Genomic DNA, 23295 nt, shown 5'->3' on the forward strand with positions numbered 1-23295 from the left:
AAAAGGTATTTGAGAGAGAGTGTGGACTAACATGAAAAAAACAAACTCAGTAAAAGAAATCCAAAACTGCAGAGGAAAGCAGTGCTTTGTTGTTTGAAGCAGTTGTTTTTCTCCTTTGGGAGGTTTTGATGTGAACAACCTGTCAGTTTGAAAGTACTGCCTGATGTTTCTTTTATTGTTACAGAAACTGTCCATGGAAAAAAATCCATTTCAGACTAGCCCTTGTCCCAGCATAGCTCAAGCGTATTCACAAGGAACCAAAACGGGTTGAATCATTGTTCTCATGCAGGGGTTACAGCATACCAGCATCCACTCAACTCCTCTGCTGTTCTGAGTCTTCCATGCAGAAGTACCACATACTCCACAAAGATAAAGTAGTGTAAGAGGACAAAAGGGGAAAGGAGAAAGAAATTGGCCTGGGCAATCAAGTGACACAGATTAGTGTTTCTATTTTCATAACATTTTCAGAAGAAGTCGAACACCCTGGTTGCATCGCTTCTTATCATCCCCCTATAGCTTCATATTGGCTATTGGCAGGAATGTAATCCTCCAGCAAGGACTGCACAACAGTATTTCTTCAGGAGCAATGCAGGAAACAGCAACCAGGAGTCCCATGGCACCTCCTGCCTTCCAGTTGTTCCAGAGACAGGAGAGGCAACAGCCCCTTAAGCCCTTTTTTGCCTGTACCGAGCAATTAACTCTTTGCCTTGACCGCCATTTGCAAGTCAGTAAATTTCTGATGGGACCACAGAGGCATTTATCTCCTTCCCCATCCCTCTAGACAAGACAGGTGGTAGCTATTTTCTTCCATACATGGTAGCTGCAACATGATTATTTATACTTCCTTGCTCACAAGAATATAATTAATATCAGAGCGATAATAACCTCCACTGAAAAATCCCATTGCAGCAGAGTCAAACTTACAGGACAGAAATGCATCTGCTTTCTGTAGGGCTTTCAGTCATCCAGATACGTAAGACACTGCTATTACACTGCCTACCAGTTTTACTTCTGCTGGAGAAGTCTCCTTGAATTTTTGATCTCCTGCATATTAAATGTGAATTCTAAATTGAGAACCATTAAGCAGTGAATTGGAAAGAGTTCTTTGCAGCCATGTCAATTTTTCATCGTTGTGAGAAATGCAAGCACAAAACAGAGTAATTGTGATGTGCCAAAAGCAATACTGTTGCATGGGAAGCTGGTAGTAACATCAGGACACAATTCCAAGTTTGTTTTGAAGATATTTTTCACCATTTTAAAAAAAGTCAGGGGAAGGGAAGAAAAGAGAAGAGCAGGCAATACTAATCTATACAAATAAAATGAGGGAAACAAATTAGGGGTTTAGACTGTTTTGCCAGCAAGATGACTTTGCACAGGTGTCAGAGGGGTCATTGTGAATTACCAGGACAGCAGAGGAGAGATGAGAGATGGAGAGGCAGGGAAAGGGTGGATAGAGCCCCTTGAAAATTGTTATTCCCCAGTCTCAGTTTATGGTTGCTCATGCTGGCTAAGAAGCTGCTGCAGGAGAGATGATGTACTTTCAGTTTAATAAATTGCACACCATATCACCATGAAGTAATCAGTCAAAAAAGTAAATGAAATATAAGTATGCTGGAAAAAAAAAAAATCAAATACCTTTCCATGTATGCATGTTTTCTGATTTTGCTTTGTAGGCAGTATGTAATTGTTTGAAGGGATACTCTGGAGATGGTAAAAGATGCACATATATCAGCCTGTGTTCACAAGTAAGTATCCATTAAAGAGAGTAATTAAGGTCTTTTTATAATCATTACACTTTTAGGTTTTGCATGTATTCAAAACTTAAGTCAGATACACCAGAATCCGCTTACATTAACTTGGCTAATTTTTAAAAGTGCTTGGTTCAGAATATGCTTTAGTGCTGCTGCTATTTTATAAACTAACTTTGCAATAAGGGCTTTTCCTGGACCACAGCTGGGACATAACACAAATGAGGGCCCCGACATCACTGAGTCTTAAAAAAACACATCAGATCTAGAGAAACAGTCTATAGTAGTAAAATGTAAGTCGTAGCTTCTCAGCAAGTTTATTGTCATTGCTACAGTTCATGTAATAGTGTATCAAGCCCTCACATTGCCACATCATTACCAATGAAATCTGTGATGGGGCAAAGAGGTGCTCAAGGGCCTGGGGGCCCTGAAACAGCTGTTTTCCATGGAGGTCTCAACCTGGAGGCTCAACTGAGGCAGAGCTTCTGTGGGGCAAGTCAAAAAGCAAAGCCCTGTAGCCCACATGTGCATGCTGCATCCCAAATGCATCCCTGAGGATGCAAGATACAGGATAGCGACACTGCAAGCTGCAACAGAGGCAGCTTAGTGAATGGTGAAACAGAGGTGGTGAGATGGTGGATGGGAGAATGGAAACCACTCTGGATGGGGTGGTTAAAAGAGAAAAACAAACAAACAAACAAACAAACAAACAAAAGAAAAACATGATCCGCACCAACCACTTCCCTTCTTGCCATCTACAACATGCAATGATGCAATGCAGGGCTTCCCATGGCACTCCGCATTCTATCTCTCACCTATCACTGAGGGCTGAGAATCAGCCACATTTGTTCTGCACAAGCTGGCTCACACACTGCAAACCATGTATTTGCAAGCAACGTGGTTTTCTGCGCCAGCCTCATTGCTCTGCTTCTTGGCAAGCTGCAGCAGGGACACTCTCCTGTGCACATTAATCCTTTGTGCTCCAAGTACAGTGACAATAACTCTCACCCTCCCAGCCTGGCCAGTCAGCAGACTTTATCTAACCTTGAAAGGTTGCAGAGATGAAAGAGCAAGTGTAAAAACAAAAGCTGGAGGAAGGGCAGCTTGAAGTTATGAGCCACTGCTTCTTATGATTTTGTATGCTTTTGATTTTTCCTATGCCTTGTTCCAGCAACTTTGCTTCTACTTGTTTAATTACACCAGGCTAATTATACATTTGAAAAAAAAAATAGTCTTGAGAAGCATCACTGTCAGATCAGAGACTAATTTGGCTTCACTACAACCAAAACTCTGTGCAGCAAAGCTTCATGGCAAGCTATAATAAACCCAAGATTGCCAACAGTCCACCTAAAGCTAGCCGAAAATATAGCAAGTGCACCCAAACCCATTATTTATAGTTAGGGCTCACTGCAGGGCCCAAGTCCCAAAGGAGCTTCTGATGTCACTCGTGGCCCATAGGAAAGGATCCCTGAGATGATCAGCAGCAGAAAAGTCTCCATGAAACAGGCACAAAGAAAGAAAGCAAGATGACTTCTCAGTTTTTCCTGATTTACTCTGAAGTCCAGGATAGAAACATACTTGAAAACTGAGGTGCTAACTGGGGAGCACATACTTGTGACAAGGCAGAGCTCTGAACCCCAGAACACTGCTCCTGGATGAGGAACATCTCTCCTTAGCACAAGGAGCTTCTTGGAGGCAGGTGGCCAAGTGAGGTGCATCTGCTGCTCCAAGCCTAAGGTTGCACTGGTGGTACCTGGGGGTAGACAGGAGATGTTTTGGAGGAGAGCACATGTGGCAGGCCTGAACCATCAGACAGACAAAGAAAAATAGACAGTCCTGTGATAATTTTCCTCAAGAAATGCAGGTTCCTGGCAACATGAAAGCAAACTACATCTGGAAATAGTTCCTGTCAGTGTAAGCCAGTGCTGCTTTGGCAGAGCAGACAAGGCTTATCCCTAAGGTCCAGAGTGAAACTTGCATGGAAATCTTTTGGAACCTTACAGCACCATGAACTGAAGATATAAGGAGGGAATCAAAACTACATCTTCTGTGTAAACAGAGAGATATTTCTTCTGAACCTAAAATGCTCTTTATTGTTTGCAAAAAAGTATATACCATCAAAAGTTACAGTAAGATCTGTTTTCAAAAAACTGGTAGGATTAAGTCTTTCTAAGCTATATATGTCAAAAGAAAAAAAAAAAAGTGGTGAACTAGAATTATTTTGCACACCTGGCAATGAAGGAATTATTTTTTTTAAATTTTGATCTTACAAGAATAATGGAGGCTGCAGTGAATTTGCCATCTGTAATGACACCGAGCTGACAGAAAGGACCTGCACCTGCAAACCTAACTACATTGGTGATGGATTTAAGTGCCGTGGCAGTATCTTCCAGGTAAAGTGCTGCATGTTTGCTGTCCCTTGTTTTTCTTTGGATAGTTATTTAATACAATCATTCTCTCTTGAAATATGCCATTTTTTTTCTTGGACAAAATGGTAAACCTGCCCTAGAATTTGAAATTGTCCCAATCCAAGAAAGCAGTAACAGGATGCTGCAAGATAACTTTACCTGCAAAAAAAAAAACAAAACAAAACAAAACAAAAAAAACCCCACCAAACCAAACACACACCACACTCGACAACTGATGGACAATTTTTATGACTGCAGTACTAGGGAGTTAATACTAGTATTTTTATTTAGAGCAAAGTAAGAGCAGAATAGGAGCAGCAATACAGAGAGCATTTATTCCAAACAAGAAGTTCTCTTTCTTGTCTGAGTGACTGAGTGATGTGTTTGTTTGCACTCTATGGATGTCACCTCACATTTTCAGCACTGTTACAAAGCCTTATTCTTGATTGCAGGAACTTCCCAGGAACTCCAACACATCTAGGTTTTACTACCTCTTAGAGGTAAGAAAAGGGTGAGTGGGTTGTTTTGTGGATGTTTTTCCCCCTCAGGGGTGTAAGGGGGGGAAGCAGGCAAAAATCTGGCATGTACCAACATCCTTCAACTTAATGGGTACTGGATTTGGATCACCAGTCACAGAATCATAGAACATCCTGAGTTGGAAGGGATCCACAAGGATCATAGAGTCCAACTCCCGTCCCTGCACAGGACAACCCCACAGTTCACATCATGTGTCTGAGGGCTTGTCCAGTCTCTTCTTGAACACGGTCAGGCTTGGGGCCGTGACACCTCCCTGGGGAGCCTGTTCCAGTGCTCCAGCACCCTCTGGGTGAAGAACCTTTCCTAATGTGCAACCTAAACCTCCCCTGGTACATTTTCCTGCCATTCCCTCGGGTTCTGTCATTGGTTGCTAAAGAGAAGAGATCAGCACCTACCCCTCCTCCTCCCCTTGTGAGGAAGCTATAGCTGCCATGAGGTCTCCCCTCAGTCTCCTCCAGGCTGAACAAACCCAGTGACTTTAGCCCCTCCTCATATGGCTTCCTCTCCAAACCCTTCACCAACTTCATAATTCTCTTCTGTACACTCTCCAGTAGCTTTATATCTTTTTTATCCTGTGTTGCCCAGACCTGCACCCCATGCTCCAGGTGAGGCCGCACCAGTGCAGAGCAGAGCGGGACAATCACCTCCCTGCCCAGCTGGCAATGCTGTGCTGGATGCACCCAGGACATGAGTGGCCCTCTTGGCTGACAGGGCACTGTTGGCTCATGTTCAACTTGCCGTCCACCAGAACCTCCAGATACCTCTCCACAGAGCTGCCAGTCACTAATATTGGAGATGCTCTAATTTAAACTAACTGCCATTAAAATCTCTAGAGTATTAATGATCAAGACCAAGATCCCAGGGAAATGTAGGGCCTTCAGACTAGACCTAAAACTGAAGCCTTCACTCCTTCACAGTCTGAGATCTGCAAGGACATCTCTCGTGTCTGATTTGAGTCAATATCCCTCCTGTACTACCCCTGCTGCATTTCCAAACTGCAATGCAATTTTCAGTTGCCTCTCTGAAACATCATAGGGTGCTGTGTGTGTTGCTGGATGGCCAGTGTGCACCGCCAATTCTTACTGCTTTTCGGAGATCGGCAGTGGTAATTCTCTGTTTACCCTGAGCTTCAGGGCAGCACAAATCTGTATACTGGACTGCTAGTCCAAAGACTTGTATTTTAGCTCCGATTCTGCTCCTGTGATAGGTAGATGGCCTCCTCTCACTTTAGCAGACCTCTCTTCTTATTTTGGTTTGTCAATGGTCATTGCAAAGCACATGCAATACCTCACATTCTCTTGTACCTCTAGCAATAATTAATCTATTCCCAGTTATGAGCAACCACATATCAGCTAAATGCATATACAAACACATGCCTATTATCCAGTCTTGCTTTTCTCAGGAGGAAAGGGTTTATTCATCCTTCCTCACCAAGGAGGGAATAGCCCTTTCCACCCTCCCTACTCTTCATGTTTGTTGCAACCTTTATCTCTTCTTCTACTGTTCAGTGTTGTAGAGGAAATGGAGACTTGGCTAGAAGCTGAAAGAGCAGAGAGAAAAATCTTCCATTTTATACCTATGGGCAGAGGTGACAGACAGGTCTGGGAAGGAAAGTCCACACAGTACAAGAGAGTTTCTCTCACCCTTGCATTGCAGGGAAGGGAACCCAACACATGGCAGCAAGGGGGCTGGGGGCACTATGCGCATTAACAACTCATTACTGCTTTGTCCTCTTATACTTGGCAGGCCTCATCTGTCAGAGATATTGCAGGCCCTGGCCCTTTCACTCTGTTTGTACCTCGCACAGACATACTAAACAGTGACCCACGAGTAAGTAAAAAGGCCAGAAGTTTTTGGCAAGCTGACCATGAGTTTTTGGATTCAGTTGCCTTGCTCAACCACTTCTTAAATCCTCCACTTTCTGCTGCAGGTCAAGGACTGGACTGCCAAAGGAGTGATGCCTCAAATCCTCCGGTACCATATGGTGGGTTGTGCCAGTCTGTTGTACAATGACCTGACAACAATCACCAACATCACCTCTCTCCATGGGGACCCAATACACATCAGCTACTCTCAGGTAACAGAGTTTGAAGAGACAGGGGACAATAACAAAAGTCTGTGCTCATTCAGCTTTTTTAAAAAAACTGAATGGTTCCCTTTCCTCATCTGATGCACAAAAATAAATAAATAGCATTAAAAGAAGATTGCCATTCAGGTGAAGCATTCTGTACTTATCTGCTATGTGAAGAGTGGAGTTGTACAACCCTTGCTTTGATGCAAGTTGTTTTGTCCTCAGACTCTGGGTTTATGACCGAGATGAGAGTTTGAAAAAGAAAAGGGCAATTTATTAAAACTGAAGCTACTGTTTGTTACAAAGAAAGAATGGTCTGGGCTCACCATGTCAAATAAATTTGGCATCACCCTCCCATGAGGTTCCACAGAAAAAATGTTTTTGTTGCCTTTCCAGAACTCAGTAGTTTTGAACAACAAAGCTGAAATTATACTCCATGATGCTGTTGGCACAAATGGCGTGATCCATGTCATAAACCAAATTCTGGTCCCACCACATATGCAGGATTTCCCCCCTAAGAAGGTATGTGCAGTTCATTGCCATTCTCAACCCACAGGCTTTTCCACTAAAAAGACCTTATACAAACATTGTTTGACACTGCTGAATAAATTAAATGTTATATTTAAAATTAATTCAGGGATTGCAGTTGTAGAAAAACAGTATAAAAGGATTTTTCCACAGACATTTTACAGTGGACTTGATTTCATAATAAGAAGTGACTTATGGGGAAAGCAAGCTAATATCTGCTTTTTAAATACCCATATAATGTATTTATGAGATAAATTACTAAAATTCCTTTCTTTGTAGGAAAGCCTGAAAATGGTTGCAGCCAAACATGGATACATCCTGTTCAGCAGTTTGCTAGAGGTAAGGACACAAGAGACAGGAGCCATTAGACAAAGGTTTTAAACACTTTTTTTAAAGACAAAAGCACAGACATGGCACATGGCATCACTAGCAGGATGGTGTTCAATGGAGCCAAAGGGCTCAAAACACAGTACAAGACAACCCTGGTCACCGTGTGATCCCTCTCCCACAGAGCAGTGAGGATGTCAATTATACCCACAGCCACATTGTCCCTCCTCACTCAGCTCTGTCCTCCCATATGTACCAAATTATGTGACCAAGGTTTGACCCAGGTATGAATTTTTGAGCCTAAAGTTGAGCCGTCAGCCCCATTTTCAGTGGGCAGCCCTGAGTGATGAGGCACTTCTCAGAAGTCAGTCATGTAACTCAACTTGGGCAGCTCCACTCAGCCATCTGTTTTTTAAAGTCATGGTGTTTGCAGGTTGGTGACCAGGCAGCCCACAGGCCACTGTGCCCAGTTTTACCAGAGATCCACCCCATAGGTTCAATGTCATTTTAGACGGAGCATTAACCTTCCATCTCAATTTTTGGCATGTTGCAGAAAAACAACCTGCTTGGCCTGATCTACGACCCTATTCACAAACCCGTCACACTCTTCTGGCCCACAGATGCAGCTATCCGTGGGCTGCCACAGGAGCAGCAGGACTTCCTCTTCAAAAAGTCCAACACTGACAAACTGGTGCAGTACCTCAAATTCCACATTGTCCGTGATGCTGCGGTAAGCCCTTTACTTTTAGGAGTACTGCCAAGGCCAGGACATGCAACCCCAGACACATGCATCTCCCCTGTTTCCTTCCCAGGTGTTAGCCTACCAGCTCCCCAGCTCTGCCTCGCTGAAGACCCTGCAGGGCTCCAACCTCAGCGTTAGCTGCGGAGATAACGGGGAGATTGTAAGTGTTCACACCGCCAGCACACTTAACCCTTCCCCCTCCTTCAGGACCCACTGTGCTTGTGTGTAGTCCCCAGAGAGGGTCAGAGGCACCAAAACTTGATTGGTCTTCACCAGTCCATAACAACCATTACAAAACCAGGGCAGCCAACCCATCAGATTCAGCAAACTACATGATTTGCAGGACTCCTTGGAGCTGTCATTTTCTCTGTTGTAAGATACTGTTTGTTCAAAACAGTTCTCAATTACCTCAAAACTGAAATACCATCACATTTTACTACAATGAAATACACAACGGAAAATCACTAAGGTGAACCTGGCTTTGGCAAAAGCGCCATGAACATAGCATCTGCATGCACACTCTGATTTGTAAGGACCTACGAGCTAAGATTGGAGGCATGTATGCATCCTGTTATGCCAGAATGGCACATTTTTCTTTGCAAATATGTCAGATCATACTTGGCAAGCATCTGCCCCCGAAAACATGACTAAGCCTAAACATGCATAGGTAAACCTGTGAACATCTCGCTTGTTTAATCTGTCCCCTTCAGGAAAGGAAAAAGGTCTACCCATCTGAGAGGTTATAGCATTCAGCTACAGGAAGAGAAGTCCCCAAATTGGTTTCAAGCCCCTGCAGCTGTCAGTGTTACCTACAGGATAGTTCAACACACCAAGAACTTTCCTACAAGGGGAGGATGATTGCCAGCTCCCATTGGAGCCCTGGATTCAGCCAGGCTCCAGGGAAGACTGGCTCATGACTTGTTACGCTCCCCTCTCCTTATCCCATCTCTCAGGGTGCCCTTTTCCTGAATGACAGACAGTGCAAGATCGTGCAGCGGCAACTGGAATTTGATGCAGGCATCGCCTACGGCATCAACTGCCTTCTGACGGACCCCAGCCTAGGGGGACGCTGTGACAGCTTCTTCACTGTGGATTTCATGGTCAGTTCTCTTTTTTGGTCTCCCATCCTAGCAAAGACACAGACCAAGGGCCAAACCCTGTCCTCGCAGAGACCAGGGCAACACTCGTGGCAGCTTTGACACTGCTGAGATTAAGTCCCACCGCTTCAGGATGGCTTCATCTGCTGCACTGGTTAGAGCTTGGGTTAAGAAGTGCAGTACGAAGCCTGAAAGATACACAACAGAAATCCTACATCCACACTAAGTAACACACAGGCCAAGTGGTTTCAGTTAAGACCTGTTTAGTGAGCTCTTCCCTGTTTTCAGTAAGAACAGTACCTTAAAAATGCGAGCATAAATTTGAGCATGGACAGATCTCCCTATCATACTTTTAAATTAATACAAATTCACACTATGAACTTGGTCATTCAGACTGCTTTTACAAAGTTCCCAAATACAAAGAAACGGCGTTGCTGTCACAGCTGCACAGGCTGCTAAGGGCACAAGATTGGGAGCTGCATAGTCTGTTAGCCAGGCTCTTGGTCTCTCACATTTCTTGCTTTCCCAGAAATATCCTTTAATACACCTGAACAAGCATTGTTAGTGAGGAGGACATTTCCTCCATTAACTTTGATGGGTCCCACAAACAGGAGGTTTGGAACCCATTTCAAAATAGTTTCAAAATCATTTTATTTGAATGTATGAAAAAGTTACCTAGAAGTAAAAAACAAACAGACCAACCAACCAAAAAAAAAAAATAAATAAAAGGGCCAGTCTTAAAAAAAGCTAATTGGAATTTATATTTTTATGATGATGATAAAACCAACACTTGTGTGTAACCCATCTGGTCAGGTTACCTTTTGTTTCATGTTGTTATTAAATTAAATTAAATAGATATAATTTGCTCAAATCTGATCAGTGCTTTCCAAGAAGTAACCATTTACCTCTACTCCCAATTAGACATCCAGATCTGATGCAGAGCACATCAGTATTTATTTGAAAAATATTCACCATCTCTTCCCTATTTGTTTAAATCCAGAGCAAAGTTTCTTCTTCAGAATTTATATTCTGGTATCAAAACTATTTTCTTGCATTTCATGGCACTAAATTAATGCAACTATTTTGTTGTCATTCTCCTCTCCTTCCAGAGTTTTTAATAATCTGTTTCAAGTGTAATAAGCCTAGACTCTACTCATATTTGCTGTTCTCATAAAAGACTTTTTGTCCATGTCAAACAGCCGTCTGTTGCCATTATTTTAATACAGGTTTTTCTTTTCTAATTTTTACAACAGGGACATTGTGTTAGCTGTTTCAGTAATTCTAAATGCCCTCCAGGGACAAAACCAAAGGTAATGCGTTAAAATTTTGCATTTAAGCAATATTAACCTGCTCTTCTATGTGCTTCACACAAGGAAACTAGAATAAGTTGCTTTGAAAAAATAAAAAGAGAACCCTCAGCAGTGAAACCATGCTGTCCAGTGATGCCATAAACCATCAGGGACAAACCTGTCACTGGGCAAACACCCAGACACTTGTGGTGGGGGACGTTTGTCAGTCTCACACAGTATCAAGTGTAGCAAGTGCTTTGGTTGACTTTGGAGCAGCCCCTCCATTCTCATCAATGGTGCTCAGCAAGTGGGGAATCAAAGAGAAGGCAGGCGCATCACACTTCACACATTGCATTTTGATGCAATGTGCATCAGAAACTGCTATTTAAAGAGGAAATAAACCAAACCACCACATAGCACTCATCTTGCTGTGTTTTTCCCCCTCTCTGCGCTGGCACATGTGATGCCCAGGAAGAAATCCAGTGGTGCACGTACAAGTACTATGGGCTACGGAGGGACGGCTGCCAAAGGAACTGCTCCATGGTCATCCACATGGCGAAGTGCTGCAAGGGCTACTTTGGACCAGACTGCCAAGGTAGGACACACACCTCCGCTGGTCTGTGGCCTCCCCAAACACAGCTATGCAGTACCCAGCTGGCTGAACTGCAAGAGCTGGGATAGGGGGCATGAGGAGAGACCAGCTGCAAGATGGGGAAACTGTTGCAAGAGCTAAAGTACGCAGAAAGTATTACTGCTTTTCCACTCCAAATAATCTCTTTTTCACGTTTACAGCAAGTTTGAAACGCCATGCTAGTGGCAAACTAAATGAATGCTATAGGTCAGGGGTGTCAAATTCATTTTCACTGGGAGCCACATCAGCCTGGCAGTTGCCTTCAAAGGGTTGAATGTAATTTTAGGATTGTATTAATGTAACGAATCCTACATTTATACAGTCCTAAAATTACATTTGGTCCTTTGAAGGCAGCCTCAAGGCTGGTGTGGCCCCTGGTGAAAATGAGTTTGACACCTCTGCTACAGAAAGTAAAGACTGCCCTGCTATAACCAAGCCCAGCGAGTCTTAATTGGTCACCAGCTGAAAGTGCTTTCAACACAAAAAAGGACATCAGGTTCATGACAGTGATACCAGGACACACCAGAGACACAACATACAATTCCTCAGCCATGTGCAAGTGCAGACATCAGTGGAGTAAGCTCAGATATTGTAGCTTTGAACAGGTGTGAGGCAGTTTGGGAAGCTTTGTCTGCAGCTGCTTGTTAGCAGGCGCTAAGGAAAGGTGTGCTCCTTCACCTGCCAGCCCCACGGGGAACAGTATCAATGCTCTCACAAGGGCACAGGGGGTCGGGATCTGGGTTAGGATCTCTGCTGGCAGACAGGTCCAGGGACACATAGCCCTGCCAGCACAGTGGCTGGATTTCAGAGACACATGAGGATCCCAAGAAAATTTGTCCAGCCCAGCTGCCTTTTGTGCTCACCCCAGCAGCACAGAGACCACATGGATGTGCACAAGCAAGGCTGGATTTGGGCAGGGGCTGAGCAGTGCCATTCACTGATGGATCTGAATGAGCAAGCACCCAGGCAACAGCACCCAGACCCAGGGCTGGGAGAGTCCACAACACCTTTCTGACAGGAGTTGTAGAAGTGCTTCAAGGAATTTGGAGCATGAAGCTTGCAAGCGTCACAGGTGCTTTTACACGCCCCAACAAAGATGCATTTACAAGCCTTTCCCAGTTCAAGGATTTTTACAAAACAATAAATAACAGTGACAATGAATAAACACACACTTGAGCTAAACAGCCACTTTTTCTTTCTTTTCTTAAACCTTTCAGCTTGCCCTGGGGGCCCAGAGACCCCATGCAACAACCACGGCTCCTGTGACGATGGGTACAGTGGGACAGGGGAGTGCCGCTGCCACAGCGGCTTCAATGGGACTTCGTGCGAGCTCTGCTTGCCGGGCAGATATGGCTCCAGCTGCAGGCGTAAGTTGAAGTTTCCTTTCCTTGCTGTTGCCCACATCACACCTAAACTATTTTGTCAGTGATAGGTTAAGTAAACCAAGAAAGGCTTCCCCTTTTCAATACCAACATTTTTCTCCAAACACCTCCTCACACAGAGGGGTAGCACAAGGTCTCAGAAGGGAAGAGGAGAAGGCAAGGGAGCAGATGCTTCCTTAGCTTTCTCTGCAAGGCTCCTCCTGTTCTCGTATGGCACACAGGTAACAGAGGACGGAGACAGAACTTCATCAACAAGTGTTTTCAACTACATCACAGCCTCCTACCTCATCCCCATCAAGGGAAAGACAGCACTTTAGCAATGTGATTCCTAAAGGATGGCAGGAGACCAAGGCCACACACTACTTTTGCAGAAAAGAAAAAAAAGGACACCAAGATGAAGATAGTTTGTGAAGAGGGTCAGCAGCCAAGAAACTTCTCACATAATCCATTTCATTGTGGCTTTAAATGTAAACTAGGTGGAACCAGGATCAATATCACCCTTGAAACTTAAAATACTTTCCCAACATAAAGCCTTCAGATGGGAAGCTACAACATTAACCCTTCCATCCTAACTGTGTCCACCTGTAGTGCTCATGAGGCATATACAGAGGGGTTTATAAGCTAGGTATCTTAGGGGTGGAGGCAAGACACTAGCTCTGGATACCAGTGCTCAAGGGTATGCTTACCTGCAATTTATCAGTTTATAGCACAACACGGCATAAACTGTGTGAGCTGGTAGTCTGACCAGATTGTGCTAACGGAAAGAATGTTTTATAGCCTCTTTAATATATATTTATGTCAGCCAAAAATTAGATAACCAGACAATAAAACTGCTTTTCAGCATGACCAGGTCTTCACAGAATTAGTTTCACAAGTCCTGCATCATTTTCCTCTTTAAACAGCAATATTTCAGGAAAAGGGGAAAAACAAGACAGGATGCTATTTCATTACATTATACAACAGAGAGCCACCAATAATTCTGTAAGAAGGACTCTGCATGTAAGTTATTGCAAGGTCCAAAGAATGGGGAAAAAAAATCACCTATAGATCAAATCACTCCATCATGCTTCAGTTTGCAGGGCAGAAGCAGTAACATCCCATGTATAAAAGGAACAAAAGGAATTCAGAAGCTTTTAGTCATAAAAATACCAAATTAAAAAAAAAAAAAAAAAGCTAATCTGCCCACATTTTACAGCAAAGGTCACTAATCTCATATTTGGCTTCCTTACTCAGACTTTTTCCCCAAGCAGCAACCAAGCACATTCTCTCTCCATGCACCTCACTTCTCTCTGGCTAAAAGGCTTCCCCACAACTAGAGCTGCCGCACATTAGAACAGGATGGTGCTGGATCTTCAGCTCAACCATTAACTTCTTCCCACCACAGTTCTTTGTGAAGTTTACCACTATACCACAATGCAGATCAATATACATTTTCATTTTCAGAGAAACAGTGAATGAATGCCAGTTATTAAACCATAGGTTCATAGGATAATTCAGGTTGGAAGGGACCTCAGGAGGTCTGTACTCCAACCCCCTGCTCAAAGCAGGGTCAGCTTTGAGCTCAAACCAAGACACTCAGGATGTCTCCTGTTGGGCTTGCAAGCCTCCAAGGGTCGAAACTGCCCATCCACTCTGAGCAGTCTGGCCCACTGCTGGACTGGCCTTGTGGTGAAAAACCATGAGGTTAAATTTATCTAAATAATTGCTAAATAATACTGTATCTAAACTGACAGTCTAGGTAATGTTTCTCTAGGGAAAGATTTTCCCCTTTCCCAAAGGCAGCTCTGTAAGTGATCCCTCTCCATTCTTTTTGCAGCCTGTGAATGCAAGACCAACGGGCAGTGTGATGAAGGATATTCAGGAACAGGACGATGTTTCTGTGAAACGGGATGGACTGGCCGGCTGTGTGAAACCAAGCTAGGTCTCTGCCTCCTCCCAGCAGGCTCCATTGGGTGGAGCCATGGGCTGATGGCACTTACAATCAATAGAGGGTTTGCATAGAGAAGAGAAAGAAAGGGTTAATAATGCCAGAAGCCCTCACTGGAGGCTAAGGGACTCTGCTCTGAACTTTAAACATCTCCCTTCACCTCCCTGTCTCCTTTGTGAACCGGGAATATAAGTGTTTATCTCCCCTCTGGAGGGACTTCGGGCTCCGTGAGGAAAGATATCACCCTAGAGCTAAGTAGTCAAAAATCAATTCTTACGGGTTTTCCAGTTACCAAGACTAGTATAAGGGCTTTTCTTTCTGCATGAAACAAAGGCATCGTAAGATAAATACCATCTTCACCCCAGCCGTTCTGCCTTCCCCACAGCTCTGCAGCCGGTATGCTCCCCAAGCTGCTCCCCCAACGCCGTCTGCACAGAGAACAACACCTGTCAGTGCAAGCCCTTCTACAACGGGGATGGGATCACCTGCACAGGTGAGCTCCCTCTGGCACGGCCTGCTACAAGAAAGCATGTTGTCCCCTCTTGCACATACGCTCGCATGCAGTTACTATCTAGTATGAGATGTTGGCTACCAAACATAAAAACTGCCACACTGCAGCAAGTGAAACAAATGTAGAATATATACAGATCAGTGCTTTCCGAAGCAGGTGGTTGGCTTCAACAGGCTTTACTGAGCAGAACTATGAACAAGAAGTGTGCTTCAGTCAGGTTTTAGAGACAAAAGAGTTTTCAACAGGGTTTCCCTTACAGGATTTTCTTTGATGACCTCAGGTAAGGCAGTTCCCCAGTAACATCACTGCAGAAATAGTCATTCTTTCTCAGCCAGGTGTCTTGTGTCCTCCAAAGTCACCTTGGCCAGAAGTCTGCAGGCTGATGCTGTGTCTCTTAAATTAAGGACACCCTGTCAAGAGCTTCAGAGCCCTAAAGGATAGCCTTTGCACAAGTTCAGGAATGCCTCAGAAAACTCATCAGGATGGTTTTTTCCCCAAACAAAGTGTTCTAGTATTTTCAGTGTACCTTAAAAGTCTGGAGATGGTCTATCTTTGTGAAGAACATCCTTTACTCACCTGTTTTCTCCCATGCAGCTGCAGACCTCTGCAAACAAAGCAACGGCGGGTGCCACAAGGCAGCAGACTGCACACAGCTGGGAGTGAAAGTCTTCTGCAGTTGCCAGAAAGGATATAAAGGCGATGGCTTTATGTGCCTTCCAATAAATCCTTGCGCCGACGGGTTCAATGGAGGCTGCCACGAGCATGCCATTTGCACTGTCATAGGACCTGTAAGTTGAATGATTTCCGTCACCAGCAGGGAATTCTGAGGCATTTCTGCCTGGTGCCAGCAGAAATCCTTCCTCTGGCTGGATCCCACTCTCTAGCTCTCACAGTCCCTGTTTTCCAAAACAACCTTTACATAGCTCCAGCCTGCTTTCCCCATCAGTTTGGTATCCTGTCAGCTGAGGGCTGAGGAACAGTTTGAAATCTTTCCTCCGGGGAAAGGGGTACTACAACATGGGGTATCTTGCATGTGTAATTTTTCTTTCCCCTTCTCAGCTCTCCCCAACTGGATATCCCTATTTGCAATAGGAATTTGTTGGATTGAAACTGAATGTATTTTGGTAGCTAAACCTAGGGACAGTTGGGAGAACAGTGTCATTTGTTGGTTGGCTGGACCCAGCTTTAAAAGCTCTGCAGCCACATTGTACAAATTCCTTGGCCCACACGGTCAAAGTTGTTGAGGAAAACATGTGCAGTGATTTGATCCAGCACTTGTCCTTGTGCTGTCAGTGGCACTGTCCATTGCATATTGGTGGCTTGTCTGATATATCTTCCAGAAGCTATCTAGAAAAGCCTTGCTGCTAATCCATTCCAGCTGCCAGCCATCGCAATTCCTGGATGTCGCCAACTACTGCTTGGTTTATAGTTCTTAATGTATTATTATCAGTGGGATACTAAATTCTTTTCATGCTTCCATGCCCTATCATTTAAATATCATTTTGATACGCTTGCCATCCATATTTGTTAATTATGTGTCATATAATTCTCCTATGCATGTTATTAGTTTTGTGAATGGAATTATGTTTTAGTATTGATTCAGCGAAGAACCCAAGCCTGTGTAAATGTTTTGCTTAGAAGAACAAACATCAGCCTCAGAATTTGTGGTCTGTTGAATCACAGTTGTTGGTAGCAACTTTCCTGTTTGTCCATTCCTGTCTATATCAAGTAAAATTTTTCCAGCAGTCAGCTAAGTACTTGTTTTCGCCTTTTTTCGCCAGGACAAACGCAAGTGCGAATGTAAAAATAACTACATCGGTGATGGGCTGAACTGCTCAGTGATGCAGCTTCCTCTCAACCGCTGCTTGCAGGACAACGGGCAGTGCCACCCTGACGCTGACTGTGCCGATCTCCACTTCCAAGGTGAGGAGGGCACACTGTGAACGCCACGGGACTGGGACATGACTGTTCCTGTGCTACTGCACTGAAGCCAGTGACCAGGATCGTTGTGTCCCCTTGAAACAATGAGATGACGAAAGTTAGAACATGTTGCTTAAATACTTTGCAATACTGGATTTCTGAAGGAATAGGTGAGGGCATCCAGGTAGGAACGTTACCCCTAAGGGAACCATCTGTCCTAATTGCATTTCACAAAATTCACAGGTATTGTACAGCACAGTTGACTCTGTGGCCAGACATGGAAACCCCCTCAGAAAGAGCTGGTCCTTCTCTCTCTTTGCAGATACCACAGTTGGGGTTTTCCACTTACGGTCCCCACAAGGGCAGTACAAAATGACTTATGAGAAGGCAAAGGAGGCCTGTGCCAATGAGTCAGCCACCGTCGCTACGTATAACCAGCTGCTGTACGCACAGAAGGTGAGGTAGCATCACTGCTGGAGGAGATCCTCAGAGCGGACCTAGCCACAGCATAAATGGACAGGAAGGAACAAGGGGATGGCTCCATGCTAATAAGCTTCATTTTCCCTCCTTTCCTTCCCCCATGCCCTAAGGTACATTTGGCTGGGAGCAGTTTCCAGACTGTTTATTGGTTTCACACCCGCTCATACAGCACTGTGACCAGTTGCCAAGTTTTTGTTTTCAGTTATACTGGGGTGGGATGGTGAAGTCAAATTTACAGTGTTTTCATGGGGGTTTTAATTAATAGCACTCCTTAAAGAAATATACCCTTCAGAATTATGCTTATATTATTTTTTTTAATATAAGGCTCCAGGAATCCTTTCCCCAAACACTGTAAACTTAGCAGAGCCAATTCCATTTTCTTTTCCTTGAGTGTGTTACAAACACATGGCTGACATCAGTGGGATGAGCATCACACCTTGGGCTCATAAAACTTGTTTTAGAAGGGTGGGCAAGACTGCCTCTGTCTTTCCGTGTCCGTCCCATCTGCGGAAGGAAGACAGACAGTCACCATTTAGAGACACCTTTAGCAAAATGTGAGGCTGGACTACAGCCAGCAAGTAAACCTCCTTCTGCTTCCTGAGGACATTCAGGTTACAGCCTGAGCTGCACATCCCCTGCACCCTATAGTCTAAATATTTCTCTCAAAGCAGCAAAGTCAGCAGTGGGGCTGGCTCCGGCACTTCTGGGGAGTTATTTTCTGTGTTAAGCTGGTTTGTGAGCCTTTCCCACACTGACAAAAGGTGGGCTGGTACACAAAGGGATTGCATGTCCCCCCCTTGTGGCTTTCACACCCACCTCTGATCCTGTCTAGCTTTGGGCTTGGGGCAGGTTTTCCCAGGAAAGGCTCCCTTGGCCCATATGGGGAGCCACTCAGTCTCAGAGAGGCCCCATCTCCGCAGTCCCTTGGCCCAGAGCTCAGCTCATTGCAGGGTGTCAGACAGATGGACAGACAGAGCCCTCTCAGAAAGACAGCTAGTGGATGGAGTGCTGCCTGGGTGTCCAGGGAGGGACAATCCCTTTCATCCCCAGCACCCCAGCCCCATCACCCAGCTCTCCCCCCAGTGTGTTTTCCCTTATGGCTGTGCCGGCTGCAGGCGAGGTACCACCTGTGTGCTGCCGGCTGGCTGGATGGCGAAAGAGTGGGCTACCCAACTGCCTTCTCCTCCCCAAACTGTGGCGCTGGGCATGTCGGCATTGTGGACTATGGGAAAAGAGTCAACTTGAGTGAAACCTGGGATGTCTTCTGCTACAGAGAGAAAGGTAAGAGGGTCCTTTGTTTCATCCCTCTGCACAGAGATGGAACCCGGTTTTCAGTTCCTTTGGTCAGCAGCAAGTCACCAGATAACGTTGCAAGAGATTCTGCTTCTTTTTAACTTAAAAAAAAAAAAATCTGTTGCTTGAAAATTGTTTTTCAGGCACAGGGCAGCCTAAAATCTTCTAGCAAAGATGCTACGCTGCTATCTGTGTTTGTACCTTCCAGAGGTGAACTGCACCTGCAAGCCTGGCTATGTGGGGGATGGCCTCTCCTGCAGCGGGAACTTGCTGCAAGTGCTGACGTCCTTCCCAACGCTGACCAACTTCTTGTCGGTAGGGCCCACAGCCAAAACGCTGCTCGGTGGGGTAAGGGGAGAGAGGCAGGGTCTGCCAGCAGCTTGTACCTCGGTGTTTGCTTTCCTAGCAGGTAACAACACCACACCAGCAAAAGCAAGGTGGAGCAGTCTAAATCTGCACTATCTAAATCAGAACTTAGGTTTTGGCATTTTTTTAATTACTTGTTTCAATGAGGTTTTGGGTTTCTAAAACTCACTTGGTAATTAAATGTTACTGCAGCTTTAGCTTAAGGAGGATTCTCTGCACAACTGCCTCTGGCTTTCTAAGCATCACAAGTAACTGTGCTTTGTAATTTTATTGAATTCCTACTGGGGAAAGGCCAGACATAAAAAGGGTCCTTTTCTTGCTGCTCCTCAGAAAAGCATTATGTGTCTATGCCCCATAGACACCAAGGGCCCAACTCCTGCAAGTCACTTTAAGACATGCTCATCAAATCAGCAGCTAAAACTTCGTTTTGAATACAAACTTCTTTTTGTAATATCACTCTAGAGCTGCTTCATAGCTAGTAACAGAAAGCTTCTATGTCGTTATTTACGTGGTCTCATCTTTTCAGCTCCCCGCACAGGAGCGCACAATTGGTCTTTAGTAAAGCTGGATTTTGTTTCTGCCTAGGACATCATGGCTTACTCCAACAACTCTAGGAAGGGGAGAGAGTTCCTGCGGTACCTCACGGATCTGTCAGTGCACGCCACTCTCTTTGCTCCAAATGATAGCGGGTTAAGGGAAAATGAGGTCAGTGCTTTTTCCTCTTTTCCTTCCTCATTTCAATAACATTTTTAAACAGCCATTATAGCTGTATCCCTGTGAAACGTAGCTTAAAAAACAATAATCTCAGTATGACATTTCTGTGTAACCCCACATACTTTAAACTGCGCTTCTGAAAGAGATGAGTTCATCCTTTCCATTTTTCTTCCACAGTTAAGAGTGCAAGGCCATCGAGCATTCAAGTCAATACAGAGACTTTTCCATCAGGGATTTTAGTTACAGGAGTCTGCCTGGGATGAAGTCTGTTCTGGCTTATTAACATTGAACACAGTTATTTGAAGAAAGCAATGCACAGCTTTGATATTTCCTACAAATACATTAAAGGCATCTGTTCCTAGCTTCATTTCCATGCTTATCCCTTTTTACTTTCCTTTCTTCAGTCGAACATTGTCTCAAACAATTCACATGGGTTTCTGCCCTGGCTTGCATCTTCAAGCTGTTGGGAATCTCTCTGAGGCTCATCATTTCAGGTCTTCATACAAAAGAGTAAAATCCTTTGTCTTGCCAGAATCAAGGTACTGCCTGCTGCAGGCAGCCATCAGAGGCCAGCAGGGACAGACGATCCCACTGTTCACATCCAGATTTCCCAACAGCTCTACCCGACGTTGCACTTGCTGCAGCATTAGCAGCAAAGAGGGGAAAAAGGTCAGAGGCACTTAGCCTGCTGGTAAATCTAGAGGATTAATGAGATCAGTTAATGTTCCTTGTATTTTGCTATTGTTTGCAGACACTTTCCGGACGAGACATTGAGTATCATTTATCTAATGCCAGTATAATGTTTTATGAGGACTTGACCAATGGCACCACCCTTCTAACTCGCCTTGGGGAAAAACTCCTCATTACAAATACCAGGGGCCAGGAACATCAAGCCCCCACCACTGAACAGGTACCTTTTAAATAAATCTCACATCTTTGTGCTTTTTCCCTTCCTTATACTATACCCTGTAATCAGGTAACACACTGATCCAGAAAGCAATTCAGTAAGGTTATAGTGGGCAGCAATGAGAAGCTGCCTTCAGAAGGCTCTTTCCTGCCCACAGACTGCAGGATAGCAGCTGGCAAACTGCAGATCTACAAGTTTGCAAGTGGCCAGGCTGTTCAGATGGCCTGCAGGAACAGCAGGATGGGGATAGGGTCTTGGTTCAATCCTTCTCTTAGCCTGGCGGGATTATGAGAGATGGCAGTGTGATAGGAGCAGAGATGAGAGCAGCAGCTTATCATCAGAGAAAGGTGTTGGTATTTGCAAAGTTAACTTCAAAGGTAACTTTCTGGGAGAGAGGAGACCCCAGCACAGCTTTGGCTCAGAGCAAAAGTGGAAACAACATGAGTTGACATTTTGAATTGCTCTTTTGGTGGAGTTCTTTTAAACGCAAAATTTTATATCCCTTTTGAAATGGAAAGTATCCTCTGACATTTTAGGGGATTGCATCTTTTGAAAACACACTCAACTACTCATTTTATCTTAAGAAAATACTTGCTGCCCAAGCATTTCAAATAACATCTGTGACAGCAGCCCCTTGAGACCAAGCATGAGAAATATCATGCATGTGATTTGTATTTTCAAAACCGCTCTATACTGCAAACTCAGTAATCACATTAATAAAGTATACCTTCATGAGAGATTGCGTACAGCAGCACAAGGCTTTCCTGTACCGCTCATTAGCATGCAGGAGCTCTTTTGGCTCACTTTCATCTGCTATTTGAATTACAACAGATTCACCTTAAAAAAAATTATCCTCCTTTCTTCAAAAGCTACCAAGGGGAGACTCAGAGCCCATTAACACATATCTTACTCCTGTACTTCAGAAGCTGGCTGGAAATTTGTAGCTTTTCTTACTCCCCGGAGGACCAGATCAGGCCCCTGGTTCCCTTGGCCACAGTGATGCTCTGTGGCGTGCCAGGATGGGAAGAAGAGGCAGCGGCTGCTTTCTGAACATGTTCCAGGTGACCGAGCACCCACCTGTCCCAGCACACAGGGGCAGAGCCCAGGAGCTTTCCCCGGGACCCTGGCAGGGCAGTGCAGGGTTGAAGGAGAGGGAGGAGGACATGGTGTGACTCCTACACCACTCTGCGGTGCCACCACAGCTGAGCCTCTTCCTCCCTGGGCACAGAAAGTCACCATGTGCTCTCGCAGCAGCAGCGTACCACTTTGTGCCAGGGCAAGAGCAGCTCCCAGCTCTGCTCACCAAGGAGAAGCCATTTTGCTAAGATGAAATTCAAAGCAGTTTGCAATAGCCCAGACATCTATGAACCCTCCTCCCCAAAACACAGACACAGGCTGGAGAGACTCAGGATGAGCCCAAAGCAGTCAAGGACTCCCATTTTCAGCAGAATTTACAGAAGTGTTGAGGTGGCAACAACTGATCCTATCCCTCTCCCATCCTGATATGTTGCCATGTGGGGCCACCTTCCTGCTCACAGATGCTAGGCCACCAAATAAACTGGGGTCAATGACTCCCCATCACTGCTGACCCAGCTCTCTCAAACCAGTAAGCTCGGAGCAAGCGGCATACTCAGCACGGGAAGGAGCTGTAAGGGAGGTAGGCTGCAGGCTGCCTGGCACTCAGGAGTAACAGCACTCCTGGGCACAAACATTACAACCACCCTTATTAAAAAAAAAAGAAAAAAGACAAAGAAATTCCTGAGGACAATATGCAGGTAATGATGATGGCTACTTCATGCACAGGATTGCCATGACCAGCCTCAGGCCAGCCCAGGCTGATGGCCAGGGAGGCAGCAGTGTAAACATTTTTCTCTGTGTGTCAGCAACTGAGGCGGGGAAATAATCTCGAGGATTTAGTCCCGAAGCGAGAAGGGTCAAAGCTCAGCTCTGATTGCTCTTTCTCCTGGCAGAGTGAGATCAGATATGTGGACAGAAGTGCTATTGTTGAGTGGGATATAATCGCTTCCAACGGCATAATCCATGTCATTTCAGAGCCTTTAAAGGCTCCACCAGCACCTGTAAGTACCGAGTGATATTTTTTTCGGGTGGTGAGAGGTGGCTGTGGCTTAGATCAACCCATTGTTCACACTCATATATTCCCAGTTTCCCTTCCATATATGCAGTTCCTATTTAAAAGGTTAGTTTGAAAGAAAATTAGAAGTTGAGAACAAGGTACCAGTGAAGATTGTTCAACATGTTTCTGTCTGAACAATTTCTTTCCACATTTATTTTCTATAAATAAAATAAAAGCTCTATTTTATAATGGAGCTCATTTTTATAATGGAGGTTTTATAAAACTCAATTCCAGTTCTTTCAGAAAGGTCTTTTAAACTTCTAAGGAAAATTTTTAATCTTGG

General features: G+C 44.7%; 1 protein-coding gene across 1 annotated transcript in view; it reads left to right on the forward strand.

Moving 5' to 3' along the window:
- Positions 1 to 23295, forward strand: part of STAB2 (stabilin 2) — a gene marked incomplete at its 5' end in the record, with an annotated part of 86004 nt that overhangs the window by 58462 nt on the left and 4247 nt on the right. Inside the window, 23 exons of the mRNA XM_080358598.1 lie at positions 1674 to 1745; positions 4022 to 4141; positions 4609 to 4656; positions 6440 to 6523; positions 6624 to 6770; positions 7161 to 7286; positions 7572 to 7631; positions 8173 to 8349; positions 8432 to 8521; positions 9315 to 9461; positions 10712 to 10768; positions 11219 to 11342; positions 12596 to 12745; positions 14577 to 14681; positions 15073 to 15180; positions 15793 to 15986; positions 16980 to 17121; positions 17441 to 17574; positions 18714 to 18879; positions 19100 to 19206; positions 19843 to 19962; positions 20723 to 20881; positions 22849 to 22956. Of these exons, the coding sequence (XP_080214724.1) occupies positions 1674 to 1745; positions 4022 to 4141; positions 4609 to 4656; positions 6440 to 6523; positions 6624 to 6770; positions 7161 to 7286; positions 7572 to 7631; positions 8173 to 8349; positions 8432 to 8521; positions 9315 to 9461; positions 10712 to 10768; positions 11219 to 11342; positions 12596 to 12745; positions 14577 to 14681; positions 15073 to 15180; positions 15793 to 15986; positions 16980 to 17121; positions 17441 to 17574; positions 18714 to 18879; positions 19100 to 19206; positions 19843 to 19962; positions 20723 to 20881; positions 22849 to 22956 (2745 nt within the window). The remainder of the gene's footprint in view (positions 1 to 1673; positions 1746 to 4021; positions 4142 to 4608; positions 4657 to 6439; positions 6524 to 6623; positions 6771 to 7160; positions 7287 to 7571; positions 7632 to 8172; positions 8350 to 8431; positions 8522 to 9314; positions 9462 to 10711; positions 10769 to 11218; positions 11343 to 12595; positions 12746 to 14576; positions 14682 to 15072; positions 15181 to 15792; positions 15987 to 16979; positions 17122 to 17440; positions 17575 to 18713; positions 18880 to 19099; positions 19207 to 19842; positions 19963 to 20722; positions 20882 to 22848; positions 22957 to 23295) is intronic.

Source organism: Nesoenas mayeri (assembly GCF_963082525.1).
Source record: "Nesoenas mayeri genome assembly, chromosome: 1".
NCBI lineage: Eukaryota > Metazoa > Chordata > Aves > Columbiformes > Columbidae > Nesoenas > Nesoenas mayeri.